The sequence below is a fragment of the Phyllostomus hastatus genome, unplaced genomic scaffold (genome assembly GCF_019186645.2).
Source record: "Phyllostomus hastatus isolate PE091 unplaced genomic scaffold, TTU_PhHast_1.1 phas_contig_40, whole genome shotgun sequence".
NCBI classification, from domain to species: Eukaryota; Metazoa; Chordata; class Mammalia; order Chiroptera; family Phyllostomidae; genus Phyllostomus; species Phyllostomus hastatus.
Genome location: NW_025333872.1, coordinates 27,750,918 through 27,772,214, shown reverse-complemented (window position 1 = coordinate 27,772,214; position 21,297 = coordinate 27,750,918). Strand labels below are relative to the sequence as shown.

General features: G+C 38.1%; 1 protein-coding gene across 3 annotated transcripts; it reads right to left on the bottom strand.

Moving 5' to 3' along the window:
- Positions 1-399: 399 nt before the first annotated feature.
- Positions 400-21,037, bottom strand: OGFRL1 (opioid growth factor receptor like 1). 3 transcript variants are annotated; one of them, XM_045843134.1, is made up of 8 exons: positions 20,623-21,037; positions 17,256-17,342; positions 17,017-17,098; positions 11,698-11,776; positions 11,534-11,600; positions 11,284-11,429; positions 6,079-6,769; positions 400-2,233 (listed from the first exon to the last, which is right to left on the bottom strand). In XM_045843134.1, the coding sequence occupies exons 1-7, from the start codon at positions 20,887-20,889 to the stop codon at positions 6,103-6,105; spliced, it is 1,395 nt and encodes a 464-aa protein (XP_045699090.1). In that variant the 5' UTR covers positions 20,890-21,037; the 3' UTR covers positions 400-2,233; positions 6,079-6,102. The 3 variants fall into 3 exon arrangements, with proteins under 3 accessions (XP_045699090.1, XP_045699091.1, XP_045699092.1); XM_045843135.1 differs by lacking the exon at positions 400-2,233 and adding an exon at positions 5,364-5,632; XM_045843136.1 differs by lacking the exon at positions 400-2,233 and having other exon boundaries at positions 5,364-6,769; positions 17,017-17,095.
- Between the last annotated feature and the right edge of the window lie 260 nt (positions 21,038-21,297).

Genomic DNA, 21,297 nt, shown 5'->3' with positions numbered 1-21,297 from the left:
CAGTGTGGGGATGGGCTGCAGGGTCGGGGGTGAGCTAGGCAAAGGAGGGCAAAGGGGGAAAATTGGGACAACTATAATAGAATAAACAAGAATAAAACAATTTACCTTTTAAAAAGACTAGCCCTATTAAGTGAAAAAGAAAACCTTCCATCTCCATTAGTTATTCATTTTCATTCATCTGTATTAAATATACTTTTAATATTTTGCATTAGAGAAAAATAAAAAAGGGGAAAAAAATCCAAGTATTTACACATGTGACCTGCCCTCCAAAATGGCACAACAAAAAATGACTCTATGTTAAATAGGATTTCACCCTTTAAAATATTTATTTTAGAGGGTAAAAGGAAGTAATGTTGATCTTATATAATAATCATAAAAATGCCTAATCATAGAAAAACAGCAAGTCATTTGTTCCAGATCTTGAAAAATATTTAATCATGCAAAATCAACACAACATACTCTAACATAATGCTAAAATGTTAACTAAGATGAAGTGGCTTTTATTACAGGATTTATATTTGGCAATAGTTATTAAAATAATTACTCTAAAGGAACTCTAAAATATATTAGTTCAGAAACAATATTTTAACACACAGCAGGAAACAACAAAAACTATTGCTCTGTATACATTTTGGCACAACACTGCCATACAGTTCCGGAATTATAAAAGAAGTGTTTCGTAGTACCAAACAGATCCAGAAACTGGCTACATCTCCTACCGCACACACACGGTATTGGTATGAAGAGACATGCACACAGCATTCTGTGATTCACACTGTGGTGGAATGCAGACAACAGGGAGGCCTAGCAGCCACTGGGTAGTCAGAGATTATGCGGGAAGTAAAGACCACATCTTTTAAAGAATCATTCCCATTTTCCTGAATACTTAAAATACAAAGGTCACAACAGTTTCCAGATTAAAATAGTGACTAGGCCCAATTTGCCATCTACCTTCTTAGGTAACATTGAAGAAGAGCCAGTATCTTACTTCAGAAAAAAGTAAATGCCCTTTTCATAAAAAGGGAAAAGAAAATGCTTGTCAAAGGACCTAACACTTTGCTCTCATTTGATTCTTGTAATTGTGATGCCACGCTGTTAGAATGCTGTCAACTCTGGACGGTACAAGAGAGTTACTTCATCAATCAACAACTTATCACTAAATCCTCTCTTATCTGCAGCCAGTCCCTCAATTTAATTTTTTGTTGTAAAACCAGCAACTATCCATACACACCAGCAAAGGAATTAAACTTGGTATCTGATCATTTGATTAATTCTGTCAGCCTACTGTGGAGTAGGTGGAATTCATGGTTCACAGGAGAGTATTAATGGGATTTGGTTTCCAAAGCCAGTGCATTGTCGCCTCAGCACAAATTGCTGACACTGAGAGCCCGCCCCACTGTGAGGCTTTTGTGGAATACTCCTCATCAGGTTCCAATAATGCTGGCACTTGCACTAACCTATAATTGGTTATACGTTTTTGTCATGAGTTTCTTGTTACTGTTTCTAATCTTTTGTTTTAGTTTGTGTTTTTTCTTTTCTTCACATGAAAAGAAATCTTTCGGCATTGAAGAAAAATGTACATTGACCAAGGAGTGCAGAACTTGAACCCTTCTTAGGACCAAAGCTTATTACTTAATCATTCTAGTAATGTAAACTGTTCCACAAACTCCATTACAATTTAAAAATAAAAATATTTTCATAAGGTTTCTGATTTTTTTGAAAAGATCTTTTAGCATAACAAGTGAGCATCGATGCCTTTTCCCTTTTACCTCATTTTTAAAGTACACTGAATCACTTTATGAAAAGACATTTTTATATATACCTATGAAAGAACAACCCAAAACTTTCTAATTGAAAAACTGGGAGAAATGTAGGTGGAATTGATATTTTAATCTATTTCCCAAGATAGGGATAAAGATACAGCTATAATTTATAGGGCAAGTGTCCATTTGCTCACAATTTCCTAAACTACAAAATGGTACCAAATAAATTACAACAAATATTTTATTAAAATTGATGCTTATCATAATGGTATATGGAGTCCACGGTGGCCCACCTTCCTCAGAATTCAGAGATCATAGGGCCCAACACCCTCATTATCCAGAGTTGGCTCTGAGGACCCATCAAGCCATTGGAGAGGCCGCTGCCTAGTGCTGGTTGGCTCCACTTTTCCAAGATGCCCACCTGGTTCTCAGACGCCTCTTCCTCCATGAACTCTCCTTCCATGCACAGTCTGGGTCATAAAACAAAGCAAACTTATTAAGAAGTCATTTCCTTATTTTCTGCAAATAACTAAAAAATATTAGCTTCTCAACAGATCAGGAAAAAAGGAAATGACAAAGAACATTCTCTCTCATGTAGGAAAAAAGCAAAAACAGTGCTTTGTAAATGTTTCTAATAAGACTATAGCATAAAAGTTTTAAAAATAAATGTCAGGTTTCTCTAATACCTACTGGACTAAAATTTTCCATAATCTCTCTAGTAGACTTCCATTTTCTGCATTCATCTGCAGAAAAGAACATTCTTCTGCATCTAAGAACAGGAAGTCAAGTCCAGAGATTACTTGTAGTAACTGAGAGATATTTAAATTGAAAATTATAGCATGTAGCAAAATTAAGCAAAAGCATAAGTAAATGTAACAATATAGTTAATCATTTTACTATAAACACTTTTGTCAAATATATTGTTGAACAATGTAGCAAGTACACTTCCTTATGAACTGATGCTACTGTTACAAATGGAAATTTCTCCACAGTGAAAAAGCACCAAAGTAAATTTCATTAAAGTAACTGATATTCATGGTTTGGAAAGTTCCTTGTGGCAAGATTTTACAATGGAATAAAAGTTTAAACTTGTGAATGAAAACCATTTACATTAGTTAAGGCACATCTGGCCATTCCCAGGCATTCACATGTATAACTGTGTTAACTTCAGTAATAAGGGGTTTCTAAAAACACAGTCTGTCCCTGAACACAATCTGCTGGGTGGGCTGGAAACTAGAACAGGGAAGGAGGCAGGGCAGTACTCACTGTCACCCTAGACATTACCCACACAAATCTGTTCATGTAATAAACACTGCAGAATTCCAAGTGGAAAGAACTCAACATACGTGCACTCCTAACTTTCTAGATCAGACGTTAACCCAGGCCATCATTGTCTACAACTGCACCTACATTTGAAATGATTCTAGCATGTCTTAGAACTTCTCTAGTAACTTCTGAGTTGTAGGTTTTATTTTCTCCTTGAAGGTGACAAGTAGTCTTCAAAAACTAAATTTAAAATAAAATTATACCAAGTTTTTGAATTGAGAACTAAACCTGATTTAGATAAAGCTGACATATTTTCACTTCTACCATGATTCTTTTGAATTTCTTATGAGATCAAGCATGAACATATATAATGGTACAATATTCTTAATGTTATAAACCTTGACTGTACTGACACATATCTCATAATTATGTATCACTTTATAATATGTCAAAATTTTCACATATATTATCTGCTTAGAGATATGAAAGCACAAAATATTAGAAATGCACTAGACTAACCAAGTGGTACAATGTCAATTTGCCATGAAGTACAAGTTAGTATGCTATCAATAGCCAATATTTAGTATCCTCACAGTCTATGGTACAACAAGAAAGTCTATATATTTGCAAAGACTCAATAATGTTTCTAGCTATGTAGCCATGCTTCACTGCATTTTTATAACAGTTTCTCAGTAAGTTTCTGTAAGCATATGGTAGTTTTTAAAGATACCAAACAGCAGAGTCAAACCCAGAGGGTTGTTTTCATATCTAAGACACACACAAATACATATCTATAGATCTTATTCTAAAAACTACTAAATGTACAAAGTATTCTTAATAGAAAAAAAATCTAGACACTCATAATTTTTATCTGCAAAAGAAAAACAGCCACTTGATCTCCCCTGAATAATCCTCTCATAGGTCACTCACAGGTTAAGTGTGGGCATTGCACTGTTACACGAACAGGCATTTACAAAACAACGTTGTAGGGAAAGGCCACTGTTTTAAATGGAAGCCTGGCAGTTTTTCCCTGAAGACAAAATGTCCTCAAATTAAATGGCATGATCCAATCAAACCCCTAATTAGGGATAATATTCTCAAAGTTAAATTGTTGAATAAAATGCTTTATGTCTTAGGGTTCTGATATACTACAGTTTCTAAGTAATTCAGATGATAGCCATTTATTTTAATATCTGTCCACTATTTACTATCTTAATATGTGGTCACAAGTTCTTAACATTATGCACTTAGAAAACAGTTTGAACACTTTATCATGTGTACAAAATTGGTAAGATGTTTTGAATTAATCATATTTCTAAAATTCAGCCAAATGGGACACCCTGTTCTCACCCCTAACCCTATAATGCTGTTTATTGAACTCTGTGGGGATGGTGCGACAGCAAACACCACATCAGAAATCCATTTTAAAAAAAGAAATGGAAAGAACTGCTGCCCCAAATCCTAATGATCACTTCACAAAACAGTAGAAAGCAAAAACTGGTATATTTGGGGAAGCAAAAATGACAAATATCCTATATTTATTGTAATATAATATACAACATGACTGTTATAACATTCATATAAACAAAGTCAAGTTTGAGCAACTGTGATGTTTCCTATAAACTTCAAAGCAATAAAATCATATTTCTAAAGGCATACTATGGGTGTGTTTGTTTTCCAGAAATACTCTGCTTAAAATCCTCTGACCAATAAATTTAACAGAAGATGACATATGATGTGATTAATAAATAGGACAGTAAACATTCCCTGGGCGGGGGTGGGGGGTAAACAGTACTTTTCTCAAACCCCTAAGAGACACACAAAAGCCAATTTTTTTTCTAAATAAAATAAAATGAAAAAATTCTTTCCCATTCATTGCTTTAAGTATATATGTATGCATGCTTTGAAGTTCTCACCACAGTGTTTCTGACTTTTCCTGATGTGTAATAATAATTAGTTAACACATTACAAGAATAAAATTATTTGCTCTTGACCAGTATTAACACATTAAGTGCTTACGAAAACCGAGTACATTGAATTTCAAATCTGTTCTCAATTTCAAGGTTTGCCAACTTAGAGAAGCAACAAATTATAATTCTTTTAAAAGAGATCCACATAACACTAAGATATTCTGGGTTTTAGGGACTGCTTTAGGAGCTTTGCTTGCTTTAGGAGCAAGAGATATGTCTTTTAAAAATAAATAATTTCCTTTCTTATTTTTTAAATCTTTAGTCATTTACATTCAGAAACAAGTACCAAATTCATATGGAACAGCCACAGAAGGCAAAATTCTTTTCTTGGATTTCTGCATCCAAAAAAAAATTAAGCACTTAATACAGAAAACAATTTTATTGTTTCAAGCAAAGCAAATTTTTGAAATCATACAGTCAAAAGTTCCCCTCTGTTCCATTTCAATTTCAATATAGGAGCTTCCCCAAATGCACAGGAGGAACACACGTGCTGGCTGATGAAGACGGTGGAGGAGGGTGAGTGCAGAGAGGGGAACAGGAAAAGGCAGCAAGACTGACAAATGGGCTGGAGGGATCATAGCTTCCCCAAGATATCCATTTCATCTACCAGAATGTCAAAATAAACATGTTGAGCTGTTGTAATAAAAAAATCCAAATTACTTTCTGATTACATTTGAGAAGACCAGATTCTTCCAGCTTAAAAATAATTAACCCATAAATCGGTCAAAGGTGTAGCAACATAATGAAATTATCATCTTGGTTTTCATCAGGTAGACTGTAATCTCTCAACGGAATTTATTTGGTATTACCAATATTACATGACTATTTCCAGATACATAAAAATAATTGCAAAATAATTCTTGTACACAGAATGTGTAAACTCACATCCTAAAAGTGTTACAGAATACATTTTTTGGGTTTTATCTTGAAACATCTTATTAAACTTATTGCCATCCAAAATTAAAAAACACACAATGAAATGCTTACAACATAAATCACAAACAGATGGCTAAAATGTGAGATATGACCTCTGTTCATTAGGATAGGCCGCACAGCAACTTTCTCCTGCCGAACCTAACCTGGGTTGGTGAGTTTCTGATAATTCACTGGGGCAGGACCTCATCCTGAGAACCTGTACTTCCAGGATTGTCACAGTCTTTGTCATGATTTCCACCCTCTTCACCTTCCTCAGGAGGCGGTACACTCTGCTTTCCCTCTGTGGGATTGCTTGTCATTTTTTCTGGTTGAGAATTTGAGTTTTCGGGGTTCCCATCCTTCTCCACGCTCCTCAGCCCAGCAGCCTCAGGGCCGGGCTCGGTTCTGGGCCTGTCTGTCTCTTCTCCAGGCTCTCCAGGTGCCACTTTTTTTTCTTCGGCTGTTTTGCTATTTACAGGAGCAGCTGAGGAGGAATTTTTGGAGTCCTTAGTTTTTTTGTGCATAGAAGTCTGACTGTTATGACTGGAGGTGGGAGGGGAAGGCATTTTCTGGGCTTTGCTTCCTTCTGACTCTTCTTTCCGAGGTGGCCCCCAGATAAAATTCTCTGAAGGCGTGTAATGTTTCTGGGCAAACCGTAGGAGCTTTCTCCTTTCTCTTCTGTCTCTAATTGTATAAACAAAATACTCCAGAGCACTCTGTTTAATATTGGGAATAGTATTTTCCACGAGAGCTTCATGAAGAATAAATTTTACAAGAGGAGATTTAAAACTTTCATATCCAAGCTCGCCAAGGCTTTTAAGAATACGGGTGATTCTTAAGTAGTTGTGCTGGGACCTAGAAGACAGGATTGAATAAAATGAGGGGGCAGGGAACCAGGTGCAGGAAAGCAGGAGAATAAAAACTACTCAGAAAATATTTTTTGTGGAACTTTAAGCCATGGAAATGAGCCTTGTAATGACTTTACTAAAAGTCATACTAGAGATACCATTAAGAAAAATAAATTAGAAGGTATTAAACCCTTATACCTCAATGTAATGTTAATTCATATGCAACTCAAACATATAATATACATTCTCCTTGTTTAAGTTCTTCATATTTGAAAAATATTTAGATTAAAATTTATTCCCACTGCTGTTGAACTGCTGTGTTTCTTAAATATACTGAGAATGAGTGATCTACTAGAGTATTTATTTGAAACAACAGCAATGTACTGTATCTAGCAAAGATAACCAATACAAAACCTAAACACAATATTAGCTATTAACTGAATGGTATGATCTGTACTATCAGCTAGTCAGCAAAATCTACCGTATTAGTCAACTCTTACGAAAAGCAGCAAAAAACCACTCTACCTTTCCAGAACAATTCTGACAGAAGATGCAACTCTAACTAATTTAGCAGAGCGTAGCTGAATAGTGAGGAGCACGGGCTTTGGAGTCAGACCTGCGTTTACCCTGGCTCTGCCATGCACAGCTATGTGAAATGACAATGGCTCACTAAGGCTCGTATACTCATTTGCTGAACTTCACTGGACTGTTTGTTATAAGAATCAAATGCATTGAAAAATATGCAGGCCGTGCAGATCTCAATAAATATTAGATAGTATTTAACATTAATGTTGTTATTTTTAAAATGTGGTAATAAGAGCCACCATGTGTGTACCTATTCCAACTTAATAACTTAATCCTTTTCCATCCCTGGTGTCTCTTTTCCTTTTTCCCTATCAGAGAATTTTAAATTTTCCTTCCAATGATGCTGATTCCAAAGACACCTTTTCCCCCAGATTGCACTATGATCTTTCTCCTCTGTCCCAATACTAGGGCCATTGAGATGAGTGCTTCCCAACCCCATTCTGTCACAATGCACAATCCACCTTTCCTACTTCACTCAGTCCAATAGTTAGTTGCCTTGTTACATGTGCCTGGCTGTATCCTAAAGGAATCGTCAAGTTCATACAGCAACCATGTGTTGTCAAAAACAGCCCAGGTTATTTGTTTCCCCAATATCACACAACCATATCGCACAACACAACCATGACCACTGGTTATTTCTAACTTCCTGAAACACTTCCAGTATACCTTAGACACTATACTTTATACAAGCATTGCAGATACCTGTACTGGCTTCCAAAAGTGCTTCGAGTATTTCACTTAGGACTAAGTAGCAAATTATTTGGGAAGAATGCAGAAGCATGTTAATTAATTAGTTGAGGGAAACAAGGAAGTGGTTCTAGGATCTCACATTTTAATAAAAGAGTCTGGACAAAACAAACGCCTTCAGGATTTGGGATAACCAAATACTACAATAGAGAAGTCCAACAATTTTTATCATCACCGTCTGTCAGGATATTTACCAAAAAGTATTATCTTAATATTCAACTCTTTGAAGGCAAAGGATGAAACATAGCACAGAGTACATTTCAGTCTTATGAATCTGTACTTTACTATAGTTAGGAAGTAAGGGTATTTCAAGACAATACACATTTTGTTGAAGTTAAGACAATGTGCCATTAATGGCAGAATTAACTTAGTTGTTAGGGTTGGTTGTTAGATTCTGTATACTCTAAAAAGTTAGTGATAAAACTCTTGGGCATCATCGGCCTCATAAATCTACAATAAAGAGAGGCAAGGAAAAGTGAAAGAATATATTTTTAAATATTAATGATGAGTTATATGGCACAACAAAATGTACTATATTTGCAACCAGCTTAATTTCACATATTCAATCCAAAATAGCCAAATGGCCAAAATAACATTTTTGTACACATTTATCTATATCTACACATTTTCCAATTAAAAATATTTATATAATAGTAGAAAAGGACAAAAACTTGGGTTAAAGAGAATAAAGATCAGGATTATGGAACAAAATTATATAAGAAATAAATTGGGTGTTTCGATGACTTGAAATAAATGTCACAAATGAAGACAAAATGGAAGAAGAGTAGCTAAAACCCTCCTAATATTATGAGCAGTCTTAGCGGTTATACCCCAGATAAGCAAGAGATGCTGGACTTCAGACATAGGTAAGGGCTCACATTGTCAGAAAGACCAAGTAGGTGAAGAAAGAATACACAAAAGGCAAGAACCAGGAGACAAAAAATAAAAGATAGAAAAACAAATTTTTTAAAAAAATGAAGAAAAAAAAGGTAGAGAAGATTCCAGAGTCTAAAACAGGGGTGTCAAACTCATTTTCACTGGGAGCCACATCAGCCTCCCGGTTGCCTTCAAAGGGCCGAAATAATTTTAGGACTGTATAAATGTAACTACTCCTTAACTGTTAAGGAGTCGAAACTACATTCAGCCCTTTGAAGGCAACTGCAAAGCGAATGTGGCCCCCAGTGAAAATGAGTTTGACACCTCTGGTCTAAAACATGGCTCAGTCATCTAGGGTGATCACAAATAAAGTTGGAAATACATATTAGTAATTGGTAGTGTCACGTTTGAAAATATATCACTTCTTTTAGTCATGGTCACTTTTTCACTGAACACTATTTCATTCAATACTTTTTGTCTGCTGGGCTATTATATATAAATAAAGTTCCCTACCTACTCTAACAAGCTCCAGATAGCATATAGATTAAAACATAATAAGTTATGACATTTAAGGATAGATCAGAAAAGAACCCAAATAAAGAAAGAAAATGGAACAGAAGTCTTTCTATAATCCCCTATAATTTGTTCAAATCTAGTCAATATAATTTTTTGGTAACTAAACCTCAAAGGATAGTTGTTTTCTGGTAGATTTTAAGGCAGTTCACAGCTGCAAAAGCTCTATGCAATAACCAGGGAAAGGAAACAGAGAGATGATGGGCAGTGGAAGGTAAGGGAGCAGGATGAGGCAGAGAAGTGAAATGAGGCAGAGAAGTGAAACGAGGCAGCTAGTTCAAGCTGCCCTCCCCTGACTCAGCCCAGGAGATCATCTAACTAAAACCTTCATAGGACCATTTGCAGCTATCAATTAAAGGATCTGACAACATAACCCCAAGGAAGATTTAAGCTCACAAACATATGTTGTTCATCATCTATTCATTCAACAAACATCTGCTAAACAAGATTGCTATTCCAACCAAAAACAAGTTGGAGACAGAGATTCTCTAAAACAATAAACATGAGTACATGAAAGATGAGGTACTATCAGATCCTCTCCAAAGGTTTACTTCTGCCATCCTGCAGGTCGACAGGCCACTTGCATTCAGCGTTCTTTGACAGTATGGCATAGGTGCTTATTAACTTAGTCCAGAGCTAGCTACCCGCATGGCTTAGGCAGAGGCTTACATACTTCTGCTTTAAGTGGCCCATCTAATTCAAATTTAACTTGATTTATTAGTTAATGGGTCTTCTAATCAGGACCAATGAGCTTTGTGCCTGTATCTTCAGTATTTTAATACAAGCCACCATTTTAATTGTGTTGATTATAACTAATAAAATAAAAGAAAGGTTTAAACATTAATACTTATTTTACTAAAGTGAGATGAAAGTTCTAGAAACACACAAACATTTTAGTTAATTGATGCACAAAATTTTGATTTGTTTTGGACAAGTAAAAATGTCTTAGGTAATTTTAAAATTTTTTCTTTTAATACCTGCCCAGTTCAGCTGATTAACATGTGTTTTTAAAAAATACTTTAAAGCTGTTGGTTTTAAAGCTCAGGTCTCACAAGTCACCCTATAATTGAAAGGAAAAAGCCAGCTTGCATGTAAAAAAAGTGAGAAAAATAAACCTTAGATATAAATATTAATGAAAGTGATAAATATCTCAGCAAAAGAAGAAAGCAAATCAAATCCAAATAAACTGTTAAAATTTCCTTCATAGCTTTTGAGGTTTATTAACCACAAATGGCCTTTGTTTTTTACCTAAATAGCAAAGGCTCTAATTTTCCCTCTTTTTAAGGAAAATGTATGAGAACATCTCAGCCTTACAAAATGATTTTTATGTCATAGGCTTAGTTCATGTATGTAATCTAAAGTACCACGCCTGAGGAGCAGACTGTGCCACAAGAAGCTTACAATCTAGTAGATGGGGTTTGGAAAACTACACAGACAATAACGATAAATGCCAAGATAGTCGGCGCTGAAAGGGGAAGAGGCCAGGGCAGCTGTGGGCAGCGGACAGGTTACAGGAAGAAACAGCTTGAAGTTGAGTAGCCAGATTCCTACTTAGAACTGCGTTGTTTTTTGCTGTTCTGTTTTGTTTTAGAATATAGAGCAGAGAATAAGGTGCATTTCAGACTAGCTTCTGGATTCAAATCCCTGGCTCCAACTGCTAGCTGTGCCTGTGTTCGGCAGAGAATCCCAGCCCTGGGGAAGGAACATGCTGGCCCGATGGACGGCGAGGGCTTTACTTACTCATTCAGATGCTGAAACCTTTCCTGCCAGTTAACAGCCCGAGCAACATTTCCAGTTTTATCAATCAGTTTTATTCCAAAAAATTCTAACATCATTTTATAAGCCAGGAGAAATCTTCTAATTGCTTCTTTTGTTTTTTTGAATTCCTAATGAAAAGAAAAGTCAGCTGAAATGATTCAGTACTTACCAGGCCAATAAAATAGCAATATTATTTGGCCATCTCATATAAAATAAAATGAGTTTGCATTACCTCAATTTCATATGTAGTTAGTTCTTTAGCATAAAAGTTCAAGCCTTGTTCTCTCAGGGGAAAAAGCCTATTTTTTAGAAAAATAATACTTCTATATTAATGTAGTCTGGCAAGCATACATTATTAAATAGGACATGGTTCAAGACAGGTAATATGTAACTGACCATTGAATGTAAGTGTGGTTGTGCTCCAGCTTTTCATAATCTCCTTTCCACTTATTTAGAACTTCTTCAATGTAAACACCTACAGAGTAAATATTCAGAAAGTGAACAAGACATTTAAAACATTGTCGAAGGCATTTTATCACTTAAGCTTTATATTAAAACTTTTAAAATATTAATAACAGCACTCAAGAATAAGGCTTTTTATTTTTTAAATATATTTTATTGATTATGCTATTACAGTAGTCCCATTTTTCCCTATTTTATTCCCCTCTGCCCTACACCCCCACTCCCACCAGCATTCCCTCCCTTTAGCTCATGTCCATGGGTCGTACATATAAGTTTTTTGGCTTCTCCATTTCCTATACTATTCTTAATCTCCCCCTGTCTATTTTGTACCTACCAATTAGTCTTCTTATTTCCTGTACCTTTTCCCCCATACTCTACCCCCTCCTCACTGGTAACCCTCCATGTGATTTCCATTTCTGTGATTCTGTTCCTGTTCTACTTGTTTGCTTAGGTTGTTTTTGTTTTGGGATGGGGTTTTTTTTTGTTTAGTTGTTGATGGTTGTGAGTTTGTCATTTTACTGTTTACTGTTACTCTTTTTCTTAGATAAGTCCCTTTAACATTTCATACAATAAGGTTTTGGTGATGATGAATTCCTTTAACTTGACCTTATCTGGAAAGCACTTTATCTGCTCTTTCATTGTAAATTATAGCTTTGGTGGAAAGAGTAATCTCGGATGTAGGTCCTTGCCTTTTATGACTTAGAATACTTCTTTTCAGCCCCTTCTTGCTTGGAAGGTTTCTTTTGAGAAAGAAAGACTATCAGCTGATAGTCTTATGGGAACTCCTTTGTAGGTAACTCTCTTCTTTTCTCTTGCTGCTTTTAAGATTCTCTCTTTATCTTTAATCTTGGGAATATAATTGTGATGTGTCCTGGTGTGGCCTTCTGTGGGTCCAACTTCTTTGGGACTCTCTGAGCTTCCTGGACTTGTCCATTTCCTTTGCCAGATTACGGAAGTTTCTTTTCATTATTTTTTCAAACAAGTTTTCAATTTCTTGCTCGTCTTCTTCTCCTTCTGGCAACCCTGTGATTTAGATGCTGGAACACTTAAAGTTGTCCCAGAGCTTCCTAAGCCTCTCCTCATTTTTTTGAATTCTCGTTTCTTCATTCTGTTCTAGTTGAATGCTTCTTTCATCCTTCTGCTCCAAATTGTTGATGTGAGTCCAGGTTTCCTTCCCTTCACTATTGGCTCCCTGTACATTTCTCTTCATTTCACTTTGCATAGCCTTCACTTTTTCCTCTACCTTGCGACCATACTCAACCATTTCTGTGAGCATCCTGATTACCAGTGTTTTGAACTCTGCATCTGATAGATTGGATAGCTCTTCATTGTTTAGTTCTATTTTTGAAGTTCTGGTCTGTTCTTTATTAGGGCTATATGTTTTTTGTCTTGGAGCAGCTGTTACATCGTAAGGGGCGCATCCTTAGGAATTCACCAGGGCAGGGCAACCCAGGTTGTTGTGTTGTGACACTATATATGGGGGAGGGGTCTAAGAGGGATCAATACCACTTGCTATGCTTTCTTTCGGCTTTCAGCCACTTCCCCCACTTCCCACAAGGAAATTGGACCCGTCTGGTGCTGATTCCTGGGTGGGTAGGTTTGTGTACATTCTAGGACCCTGTGAGTGTCTCCAACAAACTCTTCTTTGAGGTTGGGAGTTTCTCCCACCACTGCAACCCCCATAGGTTTTTACCACCAGAGATTTGAGGCTTTATTTCCCTGCACTGGGTTGCATGGTCTGTGTCACTCCCCAGTTGTTCTTCTCAGTTACTAGCACACAAATGTGGAACCACCTGGTCTCCCAGCCACTACCTTGCCCATTCCAGTCCATCAGCTGCCACCTTGCCCAACCAGGTCCTCCAGCCACCACCTTGCCACAGGTCCTCTCTGCCTGGCTGCCTCTGCCCCTCCTACTAGTCTGGATGAATATTTCTTCTTTAACTCTTTGGTTGTCAGACTTCTATACAGTTCGATTTTCTGGCAGTTATGGTTGTTTTTTATTTTTATATTTGTTGTTATCCTTCTTTCAGTTGTGCAAGGAGGTGAAGTGTATCTACCTACACCTCTATCTTGGCTGGAAGTCAAGAATAAGGCTTTTAAAAGATGAATTCCCTATGCCATATACTTAGTTACATAATAAGCCTAATTTATTTTTAAAGCAACACCTCAAATTGCAGAAAGGTCTATTGAACAATGTTACTCTAAAGTAGAGGCTGGGAAAGTATGGTCTGACATCTGTTTTATAGGTAAAGTTTTATTGGAACACAGCCATGCACAAATGAATAAAATTCACTTATGTATTTACACTAGAACAAGAGTTTAGCAGCTGCAATAGAGACCACATGGCCCACAAAGCTGAAAATATTTACTATCTGGCCATGTACAGAAAAAGTTTAGAATATAGTCCATGCTCCAAAGAGTCATACAGTTCTTTAAATACCAGATAGGATCAAAGTGACATGAATCCCAAGGAAAAAGATAAGAAGGAGGAAGAGAAGGAGAAAAAGACAAGCAAAGACAAGGAAGAAAGAAAAGGAGTAATAAAAAAATGAAAGAAAAAGGAGTTGAGTACCTACTATACGTTGGGCCCATATTATATTCAATATATGAGATATATATATATATATACACATACATATACATATGGTATATATACACATATATGTGTGTGTCTATATATAATCTATCTTAATCTTCACAGAACTCTCCCAAAGCAGTGTTATTATCTCCATTTTACTAATGAGGAAATTGTATGATTTGTTTAAAGTCACACACTAATAAAAGAATAAATGTAGAAATAGAACACAGGTCTTCCTGGTTTCAAAAAGTAAGCCCTCTTTACCACATTCTACTATTCCCCTAACAGGGTGTGCAACCTTTTGGCATCTCTAGGCCACACTGTAAGAAGAACTGGCTTGGGCCACACATTAAAGACGTTTTGAAATGTAATCACAGAAAAAGATCTCATAATGTTTTAAGTAAATTTACAATTTTATGTAGGGCCGCATTCATAGCCATCCTGGGCTGCGTGCAGCCCGTGGGCCAACAGGTTGGGTGCCCCTGCCCTATAAAAACTTATTATAACAAAATCCTCCCACTTCAATCTATCTAGATCTTTTCAATTGTCTATTTGGCCATTTAGTCACTTTTATAGAAAAGCAGCATAACATAATATTTCTCTAAACATAACTTATTTTTTTCTCCTGCAGAAATCACCTGTTTTTAGTAGAGGGTCATTCTGAAAAGGTTTGGTAAAAAGCTGTTTTTGAATCATACTGTTGGCTTTATCAGCATGTTTAAACCATTTACCTCCACAGTTTCCCATCTGTTTTCCCTTCCAACTGCCCCTCATCCTATTTAATAAGAAAAATACATTATTACAGGCTTATGCTTACTGTCATATATGTGTGTGTGTACACATAATAGGGAGGAAACTGTATAAGTTGAGGTTATTTATATTTAATAAACTAAAATAACATTTTATGTGACCTTACCTAAATTTCTTACCTCCACCTATCTTACAAAATTTCCAAATAAATTTTGTGATAAAGATTACAAGAAAAATGAATGCATTACTTAAAGTTATTCCTTTAACTTACTACCTCCTATATAAACCCACTATTAGAAATATAAAAATAATTCAGTTAAATACTATCATATATCTGTGTGCAATGTTTTTACTATTTGAAGGTATTCCTTTAGGTAAATTTTAGTAAATTCAAATCAGAGTCAAATTAACAATCTATCATTACATTTCTTCAAAAGTTTTCTTACCCCCCCCTGGCTGGTGTAGCTCAGTGGATTGAGCATGGGCTGTGAACCAAAGCATCGCAGGTTTGATTCCCAGTCAGGGCACATGGCTGGGTTGCAGGCCATGGCCCCCAGCAACCGCACATTGATATTTTTCTCTCTTTCTCTTTCTCCCTCCCTTCCCTCTCTAAAAATAAATTCTTTTTAAAAATAATTCTGTGGCATACCAAAAATATATTAAAAAAAGTTTTCTTACCCCAAATTTCAAAAAAATACTAATAGTTTATTTAATATTATTTCAATTAGTAAAAAATAAGTGTGTTTCTATAATTAATAAATACAACAGAGCATTTTAACCCAGAGTTTTCCTTCCAAACCAGAGCAGATTTTTGGGACATTACAAAGTTAATTATAGACAAGTGGATCTAGCCACTTCAGCAATGTCAAGTCCTACCTCCCAGCTGGTGTGCTTCTCAGTTCACAGCACAGAGAATTCCTCCTCCAAACACTCCACCCAGCCTTTAGAAATCTTTCCTCCACTTAGTTCACCAAAGAGGCAAGGTCCTGCCACTTGAAAGTTCTGTGATGCATGACCCATGTTCCTGATTCACATTGCTATAGTTTTGGCTCAATTTCCACTGAGAGCAAAGGGCAAAAGCCAGGGCCATTTCATCCCCTCAGAGAGATAAGGGCTCTAAGGAGAGAAGCCAGCGCTGTTGGTTTGATCTGGATAAAATCAGCAGCCCACCATGAATCACAGCACAGAGCCTCACTGAAATATGGATCCTTTCAAAGTAGGGTTAGAAAAGATTTAGGAAGGCAATCATGGAGTTGTGAAGGGGACAAGTTATTTGACAGAGCTGAATGGAGACATACTGTATATGTAGTAGCTCCCTTCCCAGGCTGGATACTGAACTAGGGTTGCTATAGCTCCCTGACTCCGGAATCTGAAAGTCTACAGGAAAGTTAATTCTATTATAAACATCCCTTTTCAATTATGTTCTAAATAATTTTCAGGTACAGCACCATGGAAAGAATACTAAGCTCTGCAATCTAGACCCAACTCCACAATTAAGTGACGTGACGAGTCAGTCATTCCAGATGTAAGACCTCGTAACCTTGTATTTTAATGAGGAAGCTGAATTTGATCTCTAAAATCCTTAATATTCTAATGTTCTAAAAATGTCTTTAGATTTTAAAAATGGTTTTAAAAATGTCCTCTCCTTTCCACTCACAATAATGGCCCCCGCTACTTTTCAGACAATAGCCACTGTAACCAGGTGGTGAGAAGGCATTGATAATCTGCAGTTATTGCTTCAGAATTTGCCAAGTGGATACTAACAATTCTCAGGTCTCAGACTTTGAGGACACATTAGATTGCACAGCAAAGTAAATCCAGTCCACAAATGCATTGAGAATGTACTGACCATGGAAGAGACAGAGAATAACTCGGTGTACTTATTATTTAGACTTTGCTTCTTACCAATGTAGCAGATTACTCACCATCTGGCTTAAATGGAATTTTATTCTTATAAAAGCGAAGATTGCTCAAGTCATTTTGATATCGGATATCTTTGAAGTTCTGCTAAAGGAAAAAACAAATCAATCTCCAGCATATGGACATATTTTAAAAAGCACAAAGATCCTTCTTGCATGCTTGTTGATTGGCCACAAAATTTTAAAAAACCAGAAGGGAAATATTTTATAATCATTTTAGGAAAAAAAAGCATTCCATATCTTACTGGGTACTGGTGTCGATATTTGTACAAATCCCTCGCAGCATAAAAGCTTCTCTTTGGTTTGGCAGTTGCTTCAGTGGAATCAGCACCCTAGAATAAAAAGTGAAATTCCATTCACATGCTGAAGCAAGATAATTTCACTGAGAAACTTCCAGAACAAACATAAAACAATGAACATCCATAGAGAAAGCCTAAAAAGTGTCAAGCTGTCCAGATTACTAAGAATATTATAATGTTCTTTTAATATTGTTTACTAACATTTGTTGGCATTCCATCTTCCTAATTTAAACCCAGTAACATTTGTCCTAAGGTGTTTTACTAAATAACAAACTTTATTACTTACCAAAAGCATATAGAAGCTAAATGTTATGGATCAATATCCATCAGAAATAGAACTCAACATAAATTTAACACATATATTTTACCATAGGTCACACAAGTGCTTCTATGACAAAAGTTATTTTAGAATACTGTATATAATACTAAAAAAAGTAAGATAATAAATCAATGCTACATAGAAAATAATCATTAATTTTGCAACATTTAGCTTCATTTGGGAATCAAGTAATCTATGTAAGAAAAAGAGGCTTTTAAAACAAACTAAATAGCTTTCTAAACTCTATCCTTCATAGCACCATAATAAGTACACAAAGGCATGAATAATCTGTTGATTCACTAATACAATGTAATATAAACTAGCAAATTTAAAATATATACACACACAGAAATGAAAAGTTCTCACATGGAATGAGCTTCAGATTGTAATCACTTACATGTAGTAGTTTATTCATACTATTTATATTCTGAAGAAAATACCCACCACCATGAAGTAATTTTTAAAATATAAGATGTAGAGCAATGTAATCAATTTACAGTCCATGCGTACACTAGAGAGTACTACACTGTGCAAATGCTTCTTATCCAGTGTTTCCCAGAAGGACAACGAGAAGGACAACAAGGACAACCCTTTCCCCACCGTCCCCTAACCCATCCCTGTTGAGACCGGTGTCCTGTAAACAGTGTTTGAACATTTTTGAAGTGGTATGATTCTCACTATTACTACAAGTACAGAGATACCTTAATACCACATTCTCTGATGTTCAACATTAGCTACTCTATCATGTTACATAAGCAAGGAAAAGTTTAAATTCTGCTCCTTGCCACACATTTCAAAATAGCTCTGCCTAGCAAGTTTCTGATTCTATTTAGTCTGAGCTACAACCATATGAATCATCATCCTACATTTGTATAGAAAGCACTTTTGCATTTACAAAGTACTTATATGTATATTATTTCACTTGATTTTTTAACACACCTTGCTGGCAGGTATTAGTATTTCCATCTTAGAAAAAAGGTAACCCAGGCTTAAAGAAGTTCAAAGAGACCCAGAGCTCAATGACAGAAAAGGAACTAGAATCCCATGATCTGAGCTCACACTCCAATTTAATTAGGTACAAATCAATTTCAGCTCCACTATAAGTAAAGGATTTGCTACAGAAAATTTGGTATAATTTCAACAGCCCAAGCCTTGGAGGCAGGACACTTGGGCTCAGTCTCAATTCTAAATCAAACCAGTGACCCTTTGGTTCATAGACTGGCACTCAATCCACTGAGCCACACCCACCAGGGCTGTAAATACCACCAATCTTATACACTGAGGACTATAGTTTTGGACTGGGTTTCCACTGGCAGATGTAATGAACTACTCAAGTTTGATCTGCAATACAGTATCAAAGTCCAGAGAATTTTTAATTTAATCTCCAAAGCTGCTTTCTCCCTAGACTTCCCCATCTGAGTTAATGGCACCATCACTTGTCAACTAGGAGGTGGCGAGAGGTAGTCAGTTGGAGATATATTTTAAAGGTAACTCCAGTAGTACTTGCAAGTGAATTGACTGTGTGGAGAAGGGAACAAATAGGATTGGTAGTCAAAAAGCAAAATTAAAAAGTAGAAGTTAGATGGTGATACCAACAAGAAAAATTAATCATTAAAGGAAAAAAGGGAGGGCTGGTGTGGTCTACATTTATTGGGGCTGCAATGAACTGACTGATATATTAATTATCAAATTGGTTTACACAGATGGACCTGGTGTGTTTTGATAACCGAAACTTCTTTAGAAGGTTAATTAATTGGGAGACAAGTGGAAGGGAAAAACATGGAATACAGTGGTCTAGTACTTTCCTGGATTTGAATTCACAATTCAAAATGACCCAGCAGCAAACCACAACACTAGGGGCAGAAGAATATCTATAATTCCAACAGGTTAAAGATTCTGACACTAGTGATAGATATACCTAGGTTTGCATCATTCTCTCTCTGATCTTGAGCAAGCTTCTCTCTAGGCCCGTTTTCTCTAAAATGAGAATTAAAAGCAGCAACTCCCACCCCACCCCCAAACTGCAGCTAATTGAAATAACTCCTTTAGGATAGAGTCTGCACTAATACTTTATGTTTCCTTCTGACCTAAACAAAGATGATCAACAAGCTGTATGAGGCAGCCTTAGCTGTAATACTTAGGAGGTGATTCCTCTCCTCTGGCAAAGAACCCTGTGGTCACCTGTGACTTTGAGCTCCATTGTTTTCACTCTCGTTTTTTCCCAGAGTTGACAGAGAAGGGCCCAATGCAGAACAACAAACCGTGAATGTCGCCACGGTGCACAGTTCCTCAGAGGGTTAGCTATACAGTTCCTCCTTTTTAAAGTTTTCTTAATTATTTTTAGTTCCTTCAAAGGTTACATGGGATATTTATCTCTTTACTAACCTCTCCTCCAAATTATATTAGGTAAAATTATTTAACCACAGTTGGATCAACAAGTTTTCTGGGTGAAATAAGATTTCAAAGAGTGGCCTGAACTCGATTGAAAGGCCTTACTTGGGGAAAAACTGTGACGTTTTAACTTCGGATGGGGGACCTCCTACAATATTTTCGAAGCTTTAGACCCCGCTGTAAGGGAGAGTGCTTGCTACTGATCAACTGCAGTCCCACCTTTCTCTGGGTCATTTTAACCAATAACACGTTCTAGACCGGTTTCCACAATCCTCTATTTTTAGACAGGTTCCTCCCACCCCACCTTCGCCTCCTCCAGCTGCGCTGCAGAGGCAAACAACCATTCAAGTTGGGTTCTGCCTTGAGGGACTTCCTCCTCATGCCCCTGGTCAGGCCCCAGGTTGGCAGCGCTCAGACCGCGGCGCTAACGGCCACGGCAGGCCGCCGACTCTGCGGGGCAGCGCGGTTGGCGCTGAGGGGTCTGGCCTCGAAGGGCGAACAGCCGCCCCGCGCTCCCGCCTCCCGCGCGGGCAGCTCGGCGCCAGCTCCCGCAGGCGAGATCCTGCGCCCCGGCCCAGCCCGAGGCCGCGACGGGGCCCGTACCTGCTCCGCGCGCGCAGCCTCGGCGTCCTCCTCCGGCGCGGGGCTGGCGAGGGAACGCCCGCCGGCTCGCTCGGGGGGCTGCGCGGGCAGCTCGGGCAGCTCGGGGTCCTGCTCCGGGCCCTCGCCGCCGCCGCCGCCGCCGCCGCCGCCGCCGGGCCTCGGCTCCTCGGGCTCGGACTCGGGCTCCGAGTCCGTCTGCCAGGTGGAGTCGCAGTCCTCCACGGTGGTGGGCTCGCGGAAGCTGACTCCGCCGAGCAGGTTGCCCATTGAAGAGGCGGCAGCGGGCGCGGAGGGGCGAGGCTGTGGGGCGCGCGCTGCGGCAGGCGCGTTACTGGGGCCGGGGCATGGCCGCGAGGAGAGTGCAGGGCGGCAGCCTCGGCGCGCCCGCCGCCGCACTGCCTCAGCGCAGCGAGCGGCAGACGGGCACACTCGCGGGGAGGAGCCCGCGGCCCCGGGACCTCCGCTGCCAGCGCTTGAACCCGCCCCTCTGGTTCCTTCTCCTCCCCTTAGGCGGGAGCCGGAGGGAGCGCGGAGCCACTGGAGCGAACTGCCCGACCCCGCAGCCTGCCGCTGCCCAAGGTTCGAGGGTCACGCCTCACTTTTCACCCTGCACCCCGCTCCCAGGTCTGCCTCCTCTCGGCCTTTTCGGGTCCCCGGAGGTGGATCCGGTCGGCT